This window comes from Engraulis encrasicolus, chromosome 12, assembly GCF_034702125.1.
Source record: "Engraulis encrasicolus isolate BLACKSEA-1 chromosome 12, IST_EnEncr_1.0, whole genome shotgun sequence".
Classification (NCBI taxonomy): domain Eukaryota; kingdom Metazoa; phylum Chordata; class Actinopteri; order Clupeiformes; family Engraulidae; genus Engraulis; species Engraulis encrasicolus.
In genome coordinates, this window is record NC_085868.1 from 46940778 (window position 1) to 46958277 (window position 17500).

Below are 17500 nucleotides of genomic sequence, written 5' to 3' on the forward strand. Positions count from 1 at the left end.
AATTTTATTGTTGTATTTCCATGTAGAAACCCATGCACGCATCTTCTTGCTTTAAGCACCTCATCTTCTGAGGTTAGAGGTACAGCATCATGATAAAAAAAGAAATCAAATTTGTGGCTAGTAGAGTAACTGGATGGCTAGTGACTCGGGAAAACTGCTAGCCACAGTGGCCGGCAAGCGATAAAGTTAATGTCAAGCCCTGGTGTGCATGCCATGCTCTGGCCCAGTGGTTTTCAAAGTGAAGGCTGGGGACCCCCAGGGGCCGCGAGGGGAAACAGCAGGTTGACAGGAAAAATATAGCAAAATATGGGTCATGGTCAGCGGTGTAGTCTACTTTTTTGAAGTGGGTATACTGTATATTCGAGCATTTTTTGAAGTGGGTATACTGTATATATTTATGCTATTCTAAATAATGGATCAATCAATTCTAAGTGGGTATACTGAAGCCCCTGAAATTTAGAAGTGGGTATACTCCGTATACCTGCGTTCTACGTAGACTACACCACTGGTCATGGTAAAGTTTGGGAACCCCTGGAATAAAGTAGCTATAGATCCCTTGGGGGGAATTAAGATAACCTGGCTACTGGCTGTTTTTCACCAAACTACACACGGGCAACCAGCTGAGGACAGAAATATTGTTGAACGAATGAGCTAATCATCAGGATCACTATGTGATGGAGGGGGATGTAGCTTTGGGAGTGTGTGCATGCGTGCTATACTCTGGCCCAGCAGTGTGGCATGTGCGATTTTAAGCCACTTTACACAGGCCCCACACACACACACACACACAGCTCCACACTGCATGTGCATTCCAGTGCTCTCTGGCCTGGCCACAGACGCCGCAGTGGACTCAAAAACAGCCAGAGTTTGTGGAAATGGTGGGGTGCATATCGGGAATGCGGCCCGGACCAACCGCCTTGTAAGACGGTGTGAGGTGGAGAGAGACAGCAAAAGAGAGAAAGAAAGAGGAAAGATTGAAGGGGAGGACAGAGAGTTCATGTTTTTGGTTCTGATGTTTCTCACTCTTAAACCTATCAGCCCTAGACCCTACCAGAGAGAGTAGAGAGAGAGAGGTTCCATTGGCCCATTGTTTCCGGGTTCTATTATTGCAAGGTTGAGGGGGGAAATCCCCCTTTAGGCAGACCTAGGCAGACCTGAGGACTGTTCTATTCAATGCTAGGAGTATTATGACACGGCCCTTTAGGCAGACCGGAACCTGGTCATGTTAGGTGCCCATAGCAACCTATTACATTGGCATATCTCTATACTTAAAGAATCTCTGCTATCAGCCGTAGACCCCAGGGGCGGGCTGGACTAGAAATCCGGCATACAGGGCATTTTCCCCGGTGGGGTGACAGTCTTCAGGGGCCGATATGCTGTTGTTGTTTTTTGTTTGTTTTTATGTTTGTTTACTTTTTTTCCCCTGTAGGGACCGGCCCTCTATTTAGATACGGCGGCCACCCATTGGCCTATCATATTAGACAGTGGGCTGATCGAATCATAAGATATGCCAATGTTATAGGTTGCTATGGGCACCTAACATGCCCAGGTTCCGGTCTGCCTAAAGGGGCGTGTCATAATACTCCCATAGAATAGGCCATCATCACCCCATGTAGAACAATTTAAGAGGGAAATATGTGTTAGAAACTTCAATTTGCCACAGTGGAGGAACCCCCTGAAACCTACAAGTTTCAGAGGAAGGTGTTTTTTTAAGGCTCCCCAGAGGTGTTTTTTTAAAGACTCCTCATAGAACCCAGGAACCCAAACGTTCTTCCCAGAACTTTTAGATTCTTCAGAGATTGAAACAGATTTGTCTGTCCGAGAACAATAGCCCAGAAGAGCATAGTGACATCAGATAAGTTCACTGTGTTAGAAGTTAATAAAAATTCAATTCAATTTTTTATTTATTTCAGACCCGGGGGGATCCATATCACATTAAATGGGCCGATGGAACCTCTCTCTCTCTACTCTCTCTGGTATTACTGTGGAAAAGCAGGGGTCCCTGCAAAGGGCTGGCCTATGGGGAACAAATGCCCGGGAGACTTTCCGACCCCAGGCCGGCCCTGGGTGGAGAGAGACAGCACAAGAGAGAGAGAGAGAGAGGGCGGAGAGAGCAGAGAGTTCATGTTTGGTCTGTTATTGTGGGGGGGGGAGTGAGTGTCACTTGGCAGTTGGCGATACGGTGTGAAACCTTCTGCTGGGTTGGTTGCAAAAGCACTGTGTGGGCCTGTGTGGGTTTATGTATTTGTGCCTCTATTCATACATACACGTTCATGCACATTGTGCATGTATGTGTACTGAGTAGGTAGGGAATGGGTGTTGTTGGGAGTATTTTTGTTTTGCTATTGTATTTTTTTGTGTGTCTTGTCAGTATGTGTGCTGTCAGGCAGTACTGCTAGATGTGTGTGTGTGTGTGTGTGTGTGTGTGTGTGTGTGTGTGTGTGTGTGTGTGTGTGCGTGCGTGCGTGCGTGTGTGCGCGCGTGTGTGTGTGTGTGTGTCTGCAGACTTGCAAAGTTCATCAACACAACACTGAGGGGGCAGCAAAGCAGCCAAACAACTGTTTTGGCCCAACTGCCTTCCTCCCCTTCTCTCTCTCTCTCTCTCTCTCTCTCTCTCTCTCTCGCTCTACCTCTCTCAGAGACATCTCTCTCTCTCTCTCTCTCTCTCTCTCTCTCTCTCTCTCTCTCTCTCTCTCTCTCTCTCTCTCTCTCTCTCTCTCGAGCTTTCACTGCCTCACCCAGTCTCTCTCTCTCTCTCTTTCTCTCTTTCTCTCTCTCTCTCTCTCTCTCTCTCTCTCTCTCTCTCTCTCTCTCTCTCTCCGGATATTTTACTGCCTGTCCACAGAGGTCTGGAAAGCTCCCTCTGCGTTTGGTTTTTGGGGTCATGGGTGTCACGAACGAACGCAAACCACAATCACTTTGGAAAGAGCCACTGGGTCAGGTAATGATGGAGTTGAATGTCTCACAAGGTGTAAGTTGCCCGTGACAGACCGAGTATGGTTGGCTGTTAAATCACACCCTTGTATTGCCCAGTAGAGAAGCCCAGTCCAGCCGCTCCAGAGTAGAAAACCCAACCCAACCCTCTCCCTGAGGGCTAATATTCCAAACATTTCCACATCGCCGTTTCTCGTTGCTCGAGTTGAGTTTTAACAGATTTGGCAGTACAGTAGCTCATAAAACAGATGAAGAGTTCAGATGCAAAACCCCCTAACTCCATTTCTGAAGACCTGCACTTCTATATTTTTAGAGAACCCTGTTGTTGGTTTGGTTTACATTCATGTACTAGATAATACATATAAATAGTTATTTTACATAAATAAAATAAAAAATAATGCACTTTTGATAGCTTTGTATTAAATAAAAATGAATTAAGATTATTTTCTGAAAAGGCACTTAGGGGGTTTTGCATCTGAACTCTTCAGATCTTGTTTTGGGGTTACCGATGTGCCGGCATGTCGGGATCTAGCAGGGCTGCACTGTCTGGGACTGAAAAACGACCCGGGCATTTTTGGCATAGACCTGTCCCCAACACATACATAGGTCGCTTTGATATTACATCTTCACTGGCTGAATCCACTGTCTATATTGACGATGGAACAATGGCCCTGGCCCTCAAATTGTGGGTAACAGGAAAACAACAAAAAAAACAACATCAGAATCGGCCCCTGAGGACGTTCTGCCCACCGGGAAAATGCCCTGTATGCCAGATTACCAGTCCAGCCCTACGGTCTAGGGTTGAGAGGTTTAAGAGTGAGAACACATCAGGTGAGCAACTTACAGTTTTTCTCAATTGGTTTTGTACATTTCTCACAACAGAATAATCATTCTCAAAACTTCTTGTTCAATTGTGACTTCCTGCTGTTACCTGTGCATATGGTAAAATACGTTTCTCGTAGTTTTCAGCATTTAGCAAATGCTTTCATCACCATGCAAATGGTTGTGTACAATTCTCAGTGTTTTTGTACATTATCAATTGATTTTGTCGTGTTCTGCAAAATGCTTTGTTATGATAATCCATGAAAGATCTCACTCCCCAAAACATTTACACAGTGACATAACATTTTGATGGCTCTGACACATTCACAGACACAAAAGCCTGGTTTTGAGAGATTGGCAAAGGGTTTTGAGCAAGAAACTGGGTTTTGCAGATCATCCATGGTGTTTTGCCACTTGTTAAATCTTTTTTGGAAATGAATGTGATGTTTTGCAAAATGCGAGTAAGATTCGAGAAATGTACAAAACCAATTGAGAAAAACTGTAATATATTGCTCTCTCCATGCTGGCATTTGAAACTGGTTTATGAAACCAGGCTTTTTTAACAGCAACCAGTGGGACTAAAGAAATGAGCTGGGGTAGGGTCAAAGAGAATACAGAAGCCCCATTATCCATTCCACCTCACTGCAGATAAATGCCACAACCAAGACTAATGTGCTACGTGGGTTAAAAATGTTTCTTCTTATTCATTTTTCCTCTATCTCTCTTTTTTAAACCAACAGAATTTTACAGTAAAATTGCTAGTAAAAAAAAAGTGTGTCATCTAGCGTCGTGGGCTGTAGACAGTAGGCACCCAGTCTATAGGATCTCCAAGTTTTACCATGAACAAGAATGAACTATGACCCAAAAAAACTGAAGATGCTTTTGGGCTAAAGCTGTTTTTCTTCAAGAAAAATAATTGAAAAACCTTAAGTTCTGCAGAATATACTGTACGTTTACATGTTAATTTGGCACAGATAGGTACACGGCACAGATTCACACTCTTCTGTCAGCCATAAAAACTCAATCAGCACACGTGGGGTGCGTCGGCTCAATAAGCTTTGACGTCGCACCAATACGTCGGCGACCCGGGCTCCATTCCAATCAATAGGCGTATTCAATTTGCCAATCATCCCCCTCTCGCTATCCCACTCATTTCATGTCACACCCTCTCACTGTCCTGTCCTGTCCTCAGTAAAGGCATAAAAAGCCCAAAAACATATATCTTTTAAAAAAAAACCATCAGTACGCAAACATACACACCCACAAAACACTTCCAAGTGACAGATGCTCAAAAATGACGCTTTTGCACACCTCTGTAGTTGGACAGGTGGCTAGGATATTATCCCAGTGGGATTGTCATTTAAGTCTAAAGAAATCCTGCACACTGTCCAGAAAGAAATTTTTATTATTGAAGTTTTAAAGTATTAGGGTTTGTTGTATGTATGTATGTATGTATGTATGTATGAATGTATTTACCATTTTTAATATGTTTCTTTGTTGGTGGAATGGACAAGTGTGCAGGATTTGTTTCTACTTCAGCGCCGGACGCTAGCTCACCTCATTCCTGTCACACATGCCTCACTGTCCTGTCCTAAATAAAGGCATAAAAAAACCTCCAAAAACATATCATAAAAAAACGTCAGTACACAAACATACACACCCACAAAACACTTCAGAGTGACAGACAGCCGCTCGCTCTCCTGTGTGTCCCCTCTATTTAGTGTCAATGTGACAGGCGCTCACCTGTGCGGAGAGGCATACAGTCGGACAGGTGCCCAGTGGAATTGTCATTTAAGTGTAAAGAAATCCTGCACAGTGTCTATTTCACCAACAAAGAAACATATTAAAAATGGTAAATACATTTGTTTTTCTTTACACTTAAGTGACAGACACTCCCTCAATGTCCTGTCCTAAATAAAGCCATAAAAAGCCCAAAACCTCTAATCTAATATCTCTAAAAAAAAAACATCAGTACACAAAACCCAACACACACACACACACACACACACACACACACACACACACACAAGACATTTCCAAGTAACAGCCGCTCGCTCAGCTCACCTGGTTATAAAGCGTCTGCCAAATGTAATGTAATGTAATGTAATATAATGTAATGTAATGAGTGCCAGACGCTTGCTCGCTCGGCTCACCTGTGCGGAGAGGCGGGGGCCGTTCTTCTGGGCGTGTGCGACGGCCTCCTGCACCAGGCCGTGGGCCCCTAGCAGCACCTGCTCCAGGTCCTGTGGCCCGCTCATGCGGCCCGACAGCTCCTCCAAGGAGCGCACAAACTCCAGCCAGTGGGCGTCCACCTCGGCCAGGCTGGCCAGGCAGCCACGCAGCACGTTCAGGCAGTAGCCCATGCAGGGACGGCTGCGCGTCAGACCCTGGAAGTGAAAAAAGAAAAGATACTTTCTTTCAGTTGCATGCACAGACATTTTGGGGGGCTGGTAAAAAATAAAAAGATTAATTTTGAAGAAATATGGTTTTGCAACACAACACGGTTAAGAGAAAGAAAGAGAATAACTGAAAACTTACATAATTGTGGTGTATATATATATTGTTATCGTGATGAACAATCGTGATATAATCGTGATATAAAGTAATCAATATCTTGACATATATTTTTTCTTGGTAACACTTTATTTTATTGTTACAGTACATCTATTAGCACTAATACATACAATGTTAATGCCTGCATAAGTAACTTGTAAGGCATGGACTAAGCAAAAGCTAAGGCCTACTAGGTCCTTACTAAGGTCAAATTGGTAATAAATCCCTTATTGTGCACGAACAAGACATTTGCCAACGCATGCCTAAAAAATGATTGATTTTGCTTAATACATGCCGCACAAGTTACTTATAGTATACAGGCACATTGTATGTATTAGTGCTAATAGATGTAAGTCTAAAATAAAGTGAAGAGTTCAGATGCAAAAACCCCTAACTCCATTTCTGAAGACCTGAACTTCTATATTTTTAAGGAACCCCGTTGTTGGTTTAGTTTACATTTATGTACTTGATAATACATATAAATAGTTATATTACATAAATAAAATTTAAAAAATGTGCAATTTTGATAGCTTTGTATTAAATAAAAATTAATTAAGATTATTTTCTGAAAAGGCACTTAGGGGGTTTTGCATCTGAACTCTTCAAGTGTTATTATGTTCTTTCCCACATGATCGCCCAGCACGGCGCCCCCTACCTGGCAGTGGGGGCAGTAGTTCATCTTCAGCAGGCCCCGCTTGCACTCACGACTCAGCTGCAAGTGGTCCGTGGTGTTGATCACCTACAGAGAGAAAGAGGAAAAAGAAGAAAAGAGGTTTCATGTTTGGTAGGTAGGGAATGGGTATTGGGTTTATTTTTGCTTTGTTGTAGTGTTTTTGTTTGTGTGTGTCTTGTCAGCATGTGTGTTGTCAGGAGTGTTTCTCAACTGGTGGGTCGCGACGGAGGGGTCATGGGTGGGTCGCGGAGCCGTGGTGTAAAAAAGGAAGCAAAAGTAAAAAAACAAAACAATAAATAAATAAATAAATAGATATCAAATAAATGTATAATAAAAATAAAGCCTATCATTTGTAATAAATAAATAAGAAACAATAATAATAATGTTATTACACAGGCCTATTATGGCTATATTTTGAGAATTGCATTGAATTGACTTGAATGCTAAAAAATTTGGGTCGCGACCGAATGAGAGAGGAAAATGATGGGTCCCAAGACTGTTCCAGTTGAGAACCACTGCAGTAGTGTACATAGATGTGTATGCGTAAATGTAATAAATCTTTTGTAGGGTGTATTGGGTAGGCAGGGAATGGGTGTTGTTGGGTGCATCTTTGTTTTTGTTTTTGCTTTTGTTTGTGTTTTGTTTGTTTGTGTTTGTGTGTTGATCACCTCTACGCCCAGGTGTAGCGCCTGGAGGAAGACGCGGGTGGGCACCGCGGCTCGGGACACCTGCGCGGCCAGCTGGGCGGGGGCAGTGCCGAATGGGGACGTCAGGCTGCGGCGGGCGGAGCGGGCGCACTCGGCGTAGGCCGGAGAGATGGGCGCCAGTCCAGGGTTGATGAGCCGGTCATAGACGAGGGGGAAGAGGGCGTCGAAGAAGCGCTGCACCTGAAGTGGAGAATTAGCCTTGTTTAGCCTTGTGTGTGGGTGTGTGTGTATGTGTTGTTTGGGGCTATGAACCCATGGCCTATGGATGTGCTTATTTGTTCATGTACTGCATTTTAATTTTTGTTTTACCTGTCCAGGGACTGCAGATGGAAATTAGCTATATAGCTATAATCTGGCACAAGCCATCTTTTTACTTCTGTAAACAATGTCTATTGTGCATGGTCCCTGCTGAACTAAACAAAATAAACTAAACTAAACTAAACTTTAGAATGGTTAGTTTAATCCAGTTTCTTTGAGTAAGGAGACATACATACAGTAGCATCAGGTGCGATTTGTAGGGGGGGTTTCTGGTTTTGATATCGCCACTTTTTCGACATGATTTTAATCAAAGTTTAACAACCATTAATATTGCTTAAAATCTGAAACATGTCCCTCCTTCAGGTAATCTGACAAATCGCACCCTACATATACATAGTATGTAGGTTGTGTAACAGGATGTAAGCATCATAGCATTTGTAGCCAGAGCTAATTTCCAATGCCCATCCCTACAAGGGCTTTTAGAACAACAAAAACGGCAATATTAATGAAACATGTAGTCATAATAAAAACAGCTTGTCTGTCTATATGTACTTGTTTTTTTGTTTTTTTTAAGTTTGTAGCGGCTTTTTTGTATGTTTTTTGTTTTGGTCGTTTGTTCTGATTCGCTCGTGTTGTTTTTGTGTGTGTTTTTTCGGTGTTGCTTCTCTTACAAGTACTCTTATTTAAAGGTACAAAGACCTGAATAGGTATATGATTGTTCCATTTTCTGTGATGTCAATATTCAAAATATACTATATGCTGTCTGACGAAAAATGCAAATGAAAAAAACATTATTTTAAAAAAAAATTAAAAGCAGAAGCGGTGTACCAGTTCATCCACGCTGGTCTCGGAGCCCAGGACGAACAGGCTGACGTCAGTGAAGAGCTCCTGCACGGCTTCTGAGGCCTCCACGGCCACGTCCCGATACGTGTGGAGCAGCGACGACACGGTGTAGTTCTCCGCCTGCACCATCACATTTTCAAAGGTGTCTGGGAGAGAGGAAAACAAGACAGCATTGGTATCAATCAGCCAATATCATATTTGTTTGCAGACACTTATTGTTCAGTAAAGACAGTTGTGGTAGATAAGTTTTCAATACCCTTACGCATACAGTACACTTAGTACTATATGCTGCTTTTCTGTGTACTGTGAACTGTATCTTAAACGAAGGATCAAATTTGAATACTTTTTTATAATACTGATCCAATACCACAGATTCTTATTAACCTTTATTCAGAATTAAAGTCAGTTAAACGTAGTGAGTGACAGTCACTCCACTATCACAAAATAAGACACTTTACCACCTTTATAACCCCCAGCCAACGATTTTAACTGTATTAAGCCCCAAAATAGTGGCATACCCCTTTTAATGATCAGAATTATGTGGAGAGCTAAAATAAAGACACTTATTGTATAAATACATTTCGACAGGCAGAAGCAAAGACAGAAAGGGACATGAACAGAGACACAGAAAAAAAAACTATAGCTATAGCGAACAAAACAAAAAACAAGCGAGCAAGAGCAAAAACAATAGTACAGTAGAGCAGCTGAAATTGGGGAAAAACTCAAAAACAAAAGATTTCCAAGACAAAATGGAGTGTACACCATCCATGTGATCAATTGAAAGTATATCAAATGGATTCGTAGTATTCTATTTCCCATCGACCTTTCGCACTCCCCTGCAGACAAAAGTCTGACGCCCCCTCAATGCTTCTTCAGGGAATCCTCCAGGGTCAACACTCTAGCCATCATGGGTCAACACACGTATTAGTCGAGAGAGAGAGAGAGAGAGAGAGAGAGAGAGAGAGAGAGAGAGAGAGAGAGAGAGAGAGAGAGAGAGAGAGAGAGAGAGAGAAAGAAAGAGAGAGAGAGAGTCGGAGAGAGAGAGAGAGAGAGAGCGAGAGAGAAAGAGAGAAAGAGAGAAAGAGAGAGAGAATAAGTGCAGATGAAAGTCAGTGGGAGATGAGATGCTGGGAGGAAGGAGCATGCTGAGCAGGTCCCCTGGAGGAGAGAAGAGCAGAGCACAGTGGGGTCCCCTGGAGGAGAGAAGAGCAGAGCACAGGAGGAGAGCTGTGGTGAAGGCAACGCAACGTGTATGTCAGACAGAGAGAGAGAGGTGCATGGGTGTGTGTGTGTGTGTGTGTGTGTGTGTGTGTGTGTGTGTGTGTGTGTGTGTGTGTGTGTGTGTGTGTGTGTGAGAGAGAGAGAGAGAGAGAGAGAGACAGAGGGAGAGAGAGGGAGAGAGAGAGAGAGAGAGAGAGAGAGAGAGAGAGAGAGAGAGAGAGAGAGAGAGAGAGAGAGAGAGAGAGAGAGAGAGATGTGTGTGAGGCCCCTCCAGGAACTGCCTGCAGCACACTCCTCATACACACACAGAGTTTCTCTATCGCTCCCACACAGAGTCAGACAGCTCAAAGATGTTCTAGAAGTGGCAGCACAGCTTCATGAAATACCCAACAGAGAGAGAGAGAGAGAGAGAGAGAGAGAGAGAGAGAGAGAGAGAGAGAGAAGAAGAAGAGAGAGAGAGAGAGAGAGAGAGAGAGAGAGAGAGAGAGAGAGAGAGAGAGAGAGAGAGAAAGAGAAAGAGAAAGAGAAAGAGAGACTGGATGAGAGTTAAGTAGTACACATGCTTTATAGGGACTTACCAAGTCTTGCATATGGCTTTAAGAGATACTCAATAGCAGGACTGTTATAAGGCAGGAAAGGCCTTGCCTGCAGTCTCCTCTATCTAGGCCCCCACCATCCCCTCACTCCACATACAACCTACTTACAGCACTGGTTTTGCTTTGCGGCAGCGGCTACAGCATGCAAACCACAAACAGGCAAAATTAATTCATTAACCACAAAAATAATTTGTTAGTTGACTGACGTTATATATCGTCTTACGATTAATTGATGGGCAGCATATTTTTTCCTCAAATAAAAGACCCACGCGCTACACGGAGCCTTATTTTTTCAGATCTGACACTGAACCCTCTGCTAATAATAACTTCACAAAGGTGCACAAACGGCAAGCTGAATGAGTGGCCTTTGATATCTGTCCGTAAAAGGTGCCGGTACATGTCACAGCATAACGCGTCCCTTACAGTACAAAAGACCCCTTATCCTCGACACAGTGCTCTCACTGTGCCCACTGGCAGCGCTGGGCTTTCGACATGAGTCAAATGCCATATCAGATGCTGCTGAGGTGATCATAACAAGCATCGTATTAGGGATCATTAGTTATGTTACGGACATGGCTGCCAAAGTCAACGCACACAGACTAACACAATATGGAGGCTTCGAAAGGTCAATAGTTAGCACAACTAAGAGGGCTGCCCTTTTCCAGTGTGTGGGAGTGGAAGTGTGTGTGTGTGTGTGTGTGTGTGTGTGTGTGTGTGTGTGTGTGTGTGTGTGTGTGTGTGTGTGTGTGTGTGTGTGTGTGTGTGTGTGTGTGTGTGTGTGTGTGTGTGTGTGTGAGGGGATGAAGGGAGAGAGAGAGAGAGAGAGAGAGAGAGAGAGAGAGAGAGAGAGAGAGAGAGAGAGAGAGAGAGAGAGAGAGAGAGAGAGAATGTGTGTGTGTGTGTCTGTGTCTCTGTGTGTGTGTGTGTGTGTGTGTGTGTGTGTGTGTGTGTGTGTGTGTGTGTGTGTGTGTGTGTGTGTGTGTGTGTGTGTGTGTGTGTGTGTGTGTGTGTGTGTGTGTGTGTGTGTGGTAACCACCAGGCCTTAACAAATATTAGCAGTAGTGTCACACACAGCACAGCACACAGGTCATGATGACTGAACACAAAGAGGAGCAACACCAGCAGCACTCCCAGCTGAACATTCCCACAGTCTACACCAGGGGTGTCAAACTCAAATGGACCGAGGGCCAAAATCAAAATCTGGAGCGAATTCGCGGGCCAAACTCATTTTTTTTTTTTTACAAAAATGGTCTAAAATTGCTTATGTTTAAATGAATGTCTAAACAGATTCCCATCATAGTTCAAACGTTTCTGCACATTCTGTTGCGTTTGTGTGGCCCACTCATATTCCTGTGATATACAATTTTTCATGTTCAAATCTTAATAATCTATACAGTTATGGTGTATGTGGGCCAACTGTAATACACATTTGAAATGATCTGGCGGGCCAAATAAAATGGCTCCGCGGGCCAAATTTGGCCCCCGGGCCTGAGTTTGACATCCCTGCTCTACACTCTACATCAGAGGAGGGCACACTCAGGCCCAGGGGCAACATGCGACTCTCTGAGCCATTTCATACGTGACACACAAACCTTTAACTTGGAAGACAACATTTAATTTAAATCCAAAGTGATATACTCATTTAACATTGAATTGGCTACCCAAAACAGGGTGATGTGGCAGATTAAAGTCAACCAAGTTTATAAGCTACTAATATTCATCCAAATTCATTTCATCGTGCAGGAATGTTAAGCAAAAATGGAGTTATGGCATACATAATGTATTTATTAGTATTTATCATTGTTATCACTATTCACATACAAGTATGCAAGTATGAAAGACATCTGCAGCCCGTTGGTCACTATACTAAACCCAATGTGACCCTTAGGCCAAAATAATTGCCCACCCCTGCTCTACATTGTCCCATAATACGTCAACAGAGACGCTTGAACCTAGAGGAAAATCTTTGGTGTGTACCGTAATTAGAATAGTTAAGACAGTGGGTGGCAGGACACAGACAAAGCAAAGTAGACAAATATTTATGCAGTAGCAGTAAGTTTCGAATATAATGGCAGTGTATGTTCAGTCCAAAGTTTCCCTGAGTACTACTTTACACATGTACGCCTACTGTAGGGCCAGACTATCCATAAGGGCCAGCGGCACAGTGCCCAGGGGCACCACAAGATACAAACTTACCAAATAATGTTTCTAAAGGGGGCACCAGTGAGGCATAGTGCCCATGTTGGCTTAATACGGTCCTGGCCTACTGTAAAGCATACAGCTTCATTACACGTTCTTCTCATCTCAAGAGGGCTGTCAAAACACTAAACACTAAAATAAAATTAGGCTGGCTATGCTATTTTTTATAAACTTTGATTTATAATAATGTGAATTCTTTTCCACAATTAATATAGCAGCTCCTCAGAAAAGAGCCACTTAATTAAGAAACTCCCGTCCCCAAGGAATCACTGTAGTCATTAGCACCGTATGGAACATCCTGGCCATGCCAACGTCATAATTTACTTGTCTGGAGTAGAGAGGGTAATAGGTGATGAGAGGGACTACCCGGCAAGGGCTGCACTGGGGGAGAAATAGGGCCCGGGCACTTCTGGCTTAACCCATTTTAGCCCAAGTCCTTTTTGGGAAAGGGTGCCCTTTGCCTATTAAAACCTAAATATCTCAGCCTCCGAAGCACATAAAAACACGAAATCAGTTGCATTTAAAATCCAGGACCCTAATTGTACATTAGAATGTATTCATTCAGCTCTGACATACCCACATTTTTTAATAAAAAACTGAAATCTCAAGAACCTGAATGCAGCATATATGTCGGTCCAGGCTAAAATGGGTTAAAAGGGCCCGTCATAATTTTGCGGCGCAGAACTGTGCCACCGGGAAATGCCCGCTATGCCAGATGGCCAGTCCAGCTCCGCTGTAACTGTACAAAGGCACGCCAAACAATACGCACAGCAGGCAGACAAGCAGTACAGGCACCCCTGAACGAATCCAGCTGCGGAATTCAGCATTTTTAAAAAAACGGAATTATGATTGTATCTGGTGGGGAGCCTGGATGGCATAATGTACATGCGCCACGTCGCTGCGGGCTATCCGCGGGAAGCACAATTTCCTGTCGCCCCTGCTTTTGTCTGTGGTGGGATCACGACATGCCGACTAAGCAATATCCAACGGGGTTCTTTACGAGACTGCGACTGCGGAGGTACCTGAGGATAAGCAACAGACGGCTTATTCCGAAAAAGAGGAGAGAAAAAAGTTTCTTTTTTTCCTGGTTCACCCAGTCCCTGTATCATAAGTGTGTGGTAAAGACCTGTAAAAAGGTTTATGGGCTGGGATATTAAATACGCGCCATGGCCATATATTTTCACATCTAGGTTTTTCAGTTGACACTCTCATCGAGAAAGGCCTATGTTACACTAAAGAAACCTGTTATGTATGGCAGCGAATCAGTCCCATGGAAATCCCATGGGACCCCCTGGATAAAATGCGAGGACGTGCAACTTTAACTGTGAAATGTTCACTACTGTATCACAGATTACAGTGCAAGCAACAGTGTACTCTGTCATTCACATTTAATTAGATCCCTGGCTACGGAATTAACTCCATTTATTTCTGAATGAAGCTTAATTCCGCTTTGGAAACGTCATGTAAACAACGACTAATTCGGAATTAAAGGAAAGATGAAAGTAAACTCGACGGAACTATTTAATTCTGAATTATTAATTCTGAATTAAATGTCTCATGTAAACACAGCCAATGTCTCATTTAGCTACGTATGCCATTAATAAACAATGGATTGAAGCATGTCACCACGCACTGATGAAGGCTTGATAGCCGAAACGCGTTTGCTTTTTGGACATGGTGGTATTAGGTAATATAAATAAATAATGAGACGCAGTTTGTGAGTGCGGATTTTCCTTAAGTTGATACATTTTATTGCGCATCCAAAGACTTTCATTTTTCCAAGAAGTTGAGCGCGTCCTTTGCCAAAACTTGAAGCATGTGAAGGACATCACTGGAAATAACTAAAAAAAAGTTTCATGAGGCTTAATGTTAAATTAATCCTGTGATGGGAGATGGGTACATATTTATGGAAGTAATTTTCTGCCTTTATTTGTAGTATCCAGAACAAAATGACTTTCAGGGATGACTGACAGGGTCATTCAGATAAAATTGTGATTAAGGAAAGGTAAGCCATGCTGTGTATGGCACCTGAAATTGTAACAAAGCAGATACAAATTACCCCACATTCCCACCCAATTACCTCAAAAGCCAAAAATTCATCTTTGATGTGTAAAAATAACAGTCAGAGAGGACAGTAGACCCTTAGCTCAGTTTGTGTCTTTTTTAACTACCAAACTGGGTCACCTCATACAGTAAGCCAGCAACGAAGCAGCTCTAAAGGAGACAGAGAGACAGACAGACAGGAAAGTAGTTCAAACGGTCATGCCCACGAGAGCCGTTATATGGGCACGGACTTATCACACCAGCCCAAGCAGACCTGCTGCCTACCAGAGCAGTGTGTGTGTGTGTGTGTGTGTGTGTGTGTGTGTGTGTGTGTGTGTGTGTGTGTGTGTGTGTGTGTGTGTGTGTGTGTGTGTGTGTGTGTGTGTGTGTGTGTGTGTGTGTGTGTGTGTGTGTGTGTGTGTTTTTTTTCCTTCTTTTTTGGAGGGAACTTCTTGGGAGGAGGATAAAAAGAGTTTGTTAAAAAACATGGCTCAGGCTTAAGAGCAAAAGAAAAGCCAGCTTGGCGGCAAAAGGTCACTCTGAACTGCCGAGACGGAGAAATATTTACCCCTTTTGGCTTCCTTGGCCGAGAGCTGACCTCCCACACTCACACACACACACACACACACACACACACACACACACACACACACACACACACACACACACACACACCTCCCTGCATCATGTGCCCGTCATGGGTTGTGGCGTGGGTGAGGGATGAGGAGGAGAGAGAGAGAGACATGGTGGGTGGGTGGGTGGGTTGGTGGTGGTGGTGGTGTGAGGTGCTGAAAAACGAGTACAGTGGGCCAAGGAGAGAAAGGAGGAGGAGAGGAGGAGAGTGGGAGGAGAGGAGGAGAGGAGGAGTGGAGGAGAGGAGGAGAGGAGGAGTGGAGGAGAGTGGGAGGAGAGGAGGAGAGGAGGAGTGGAGGAGAGGGGTGCGAGACGACGAGCGGTGTGTCAGGGTATGAGGGTGCGATGGATGAGGCGAAACGAGGTAACTTAAATCCTCTTTTCATGTCCAAAGTTTTCCTGAGTTCGTTCCTCAGTTCATCCAGAACACTGTGCCAACACCACTCAGGTATTACTGGGGCAATGCAACACTAGGGCTGCAACTAACAATTATTTTAATAGTCGACTAATCTATAGATCCAGTCACGATTAGTCACGAAAAAAAAAGACTTTCTCCAACCTCCGACAAACCTGCCCGGCCTCTAAGCGCAGGGAAGTGAAAATATTTGCCCAGCTGACAATGATCTTTAAATCACAATAGTAGCTTATTTACTCCAAGATACAACGCCCAATGCACACGTGCTGTGCAATTTTAAGTTTCAATAAAGTTTAGTTTAGTTTAGATGATTAAAGTAAGTAAAAAAAAACATTGAATTAAATTAAACAATCAGTCGACAATGAAAATTCTTGTCGACCAATTTTTATTGTTGATTAGTCACCATTAGTTGACTCATCGTTGCAGCCCAACTACATAACACACCTAAACAGGGTTTATGGGGATAATAATTCATAGCTATAATCTCCTGTGAAATAATGCTAGCAAAACCCGACTGTGAGTAAGCACACACCAGCTTAAAATCAAGTCAGTTACAATCCCTGTTCATGAAACACTGTAGCTATTTATTCGAAAGACAGCTGGATCACTGTTATGTAAGAACATGTAAAAGAACGCAATGATCTGATTTTTTTCCAGGAAATCAAAGAGCTTGCGAGGTGTTGTATGCTTAATCTTCCTCTATGATCATTGTAAATTAGTGTTTCATAAACAAGTGATGAGGCTGCATGGCTACATAGCTGCATAGCTACATAGGGGATTCATGGGTAAGCAGAGGGCAGTCATGAGTAAGCGGTTAGGGCATCAGACTTGTAGCCCAAAGGTTGTCGGTTCGACTCTCGACCCGCCAGATTGGTGGGGGTTTAATTAACCAGTGCTCCCCCCCATCCTCCTCCATGACTGAGGTACCCTGAGCATGGTGCCGTCCCGCAGCACTGCTCCCTTTCGGGCGCCATTGTGGGCTGCCCGCTTGCATGGGTGAGGCATAAATGCAATTTTGTTGTGAGCGGTGTGCACTTGTCTGCTGTGGATTTCTATGTCACAATGACAATGGGAGTTGGAGTTTCCCAGTTGGGCTTTCGCTTTCAATTACTTGTGAAGTTAGTTCATGGCAGCAGTGATTCAGTATACGTCTTCAAATGCAGACGTTTGCATAAGTATCCCATCCCAAGGCACTCTTTGTATTTCTGCTGACGCGCAACTCATGTCAATGCAGTCAATTGACACAAAAGTGTATGAGCAAAACATTGCAGTGCTGTGTAGACAATTCATACTCTACACAGCAAGCTGGCATCGCATCCTATGCTGAGTGTGTATGTAAATCTTCATTAGTGGTCATTCTTTGCTAACTTGTCACCTGCATTGCTCTGAAAACATGCCATATTTTATATGGTGTAGACTAGTGTTTCACAATGGGGGCTCACTCTACAGGGGGGCGCTGAGAAGGAGACAGCTGAGAGGGGGCGGCGGTGTTTAGTTGCCATTGGGGTACATTAGTCCACTTTATTTTTTAATACTAAGGGTGTGTTGGCAGGCTTATGATGAGGTCAAGGGGGCATTTATTTACTTTTTAAAAATAGAGCTT

At 43.6% G+C, this 17500-nt stretch overlaps 1 protein-coding gene across 1 annotated transcript in view; it reads right to left on the bottom strand.

The window, feature by feature from the left end:
* gpc5a (glypican 5a) overlaps window positions 1-17500 on the bottom strand; it is a 270035-nt gene that overhangs the window by 168760 nt on the left and 83775 nt on the right. Inside the window, exons 3-6 of the mRNA XM_063212295.1 lie at window positions 8776-8936; window positions 7651-7869; window positions 6965-7048; window positions 5910-6143 (exon numbers count right to left, since the gene is read on the bottom strand). Coding sequence (XP_063068365.1) covers window positions 5910-6143; window positions 6965-7048; window positions 7651-7869; window positions 8776-8936 — 698 coding nt within the window. The remainder of the gene's footprint in view (window positions 1-5909; window positions 6144-6964; window positions 7049-7650; window positions 7870-8775; window positions 8937-17500) is intronic.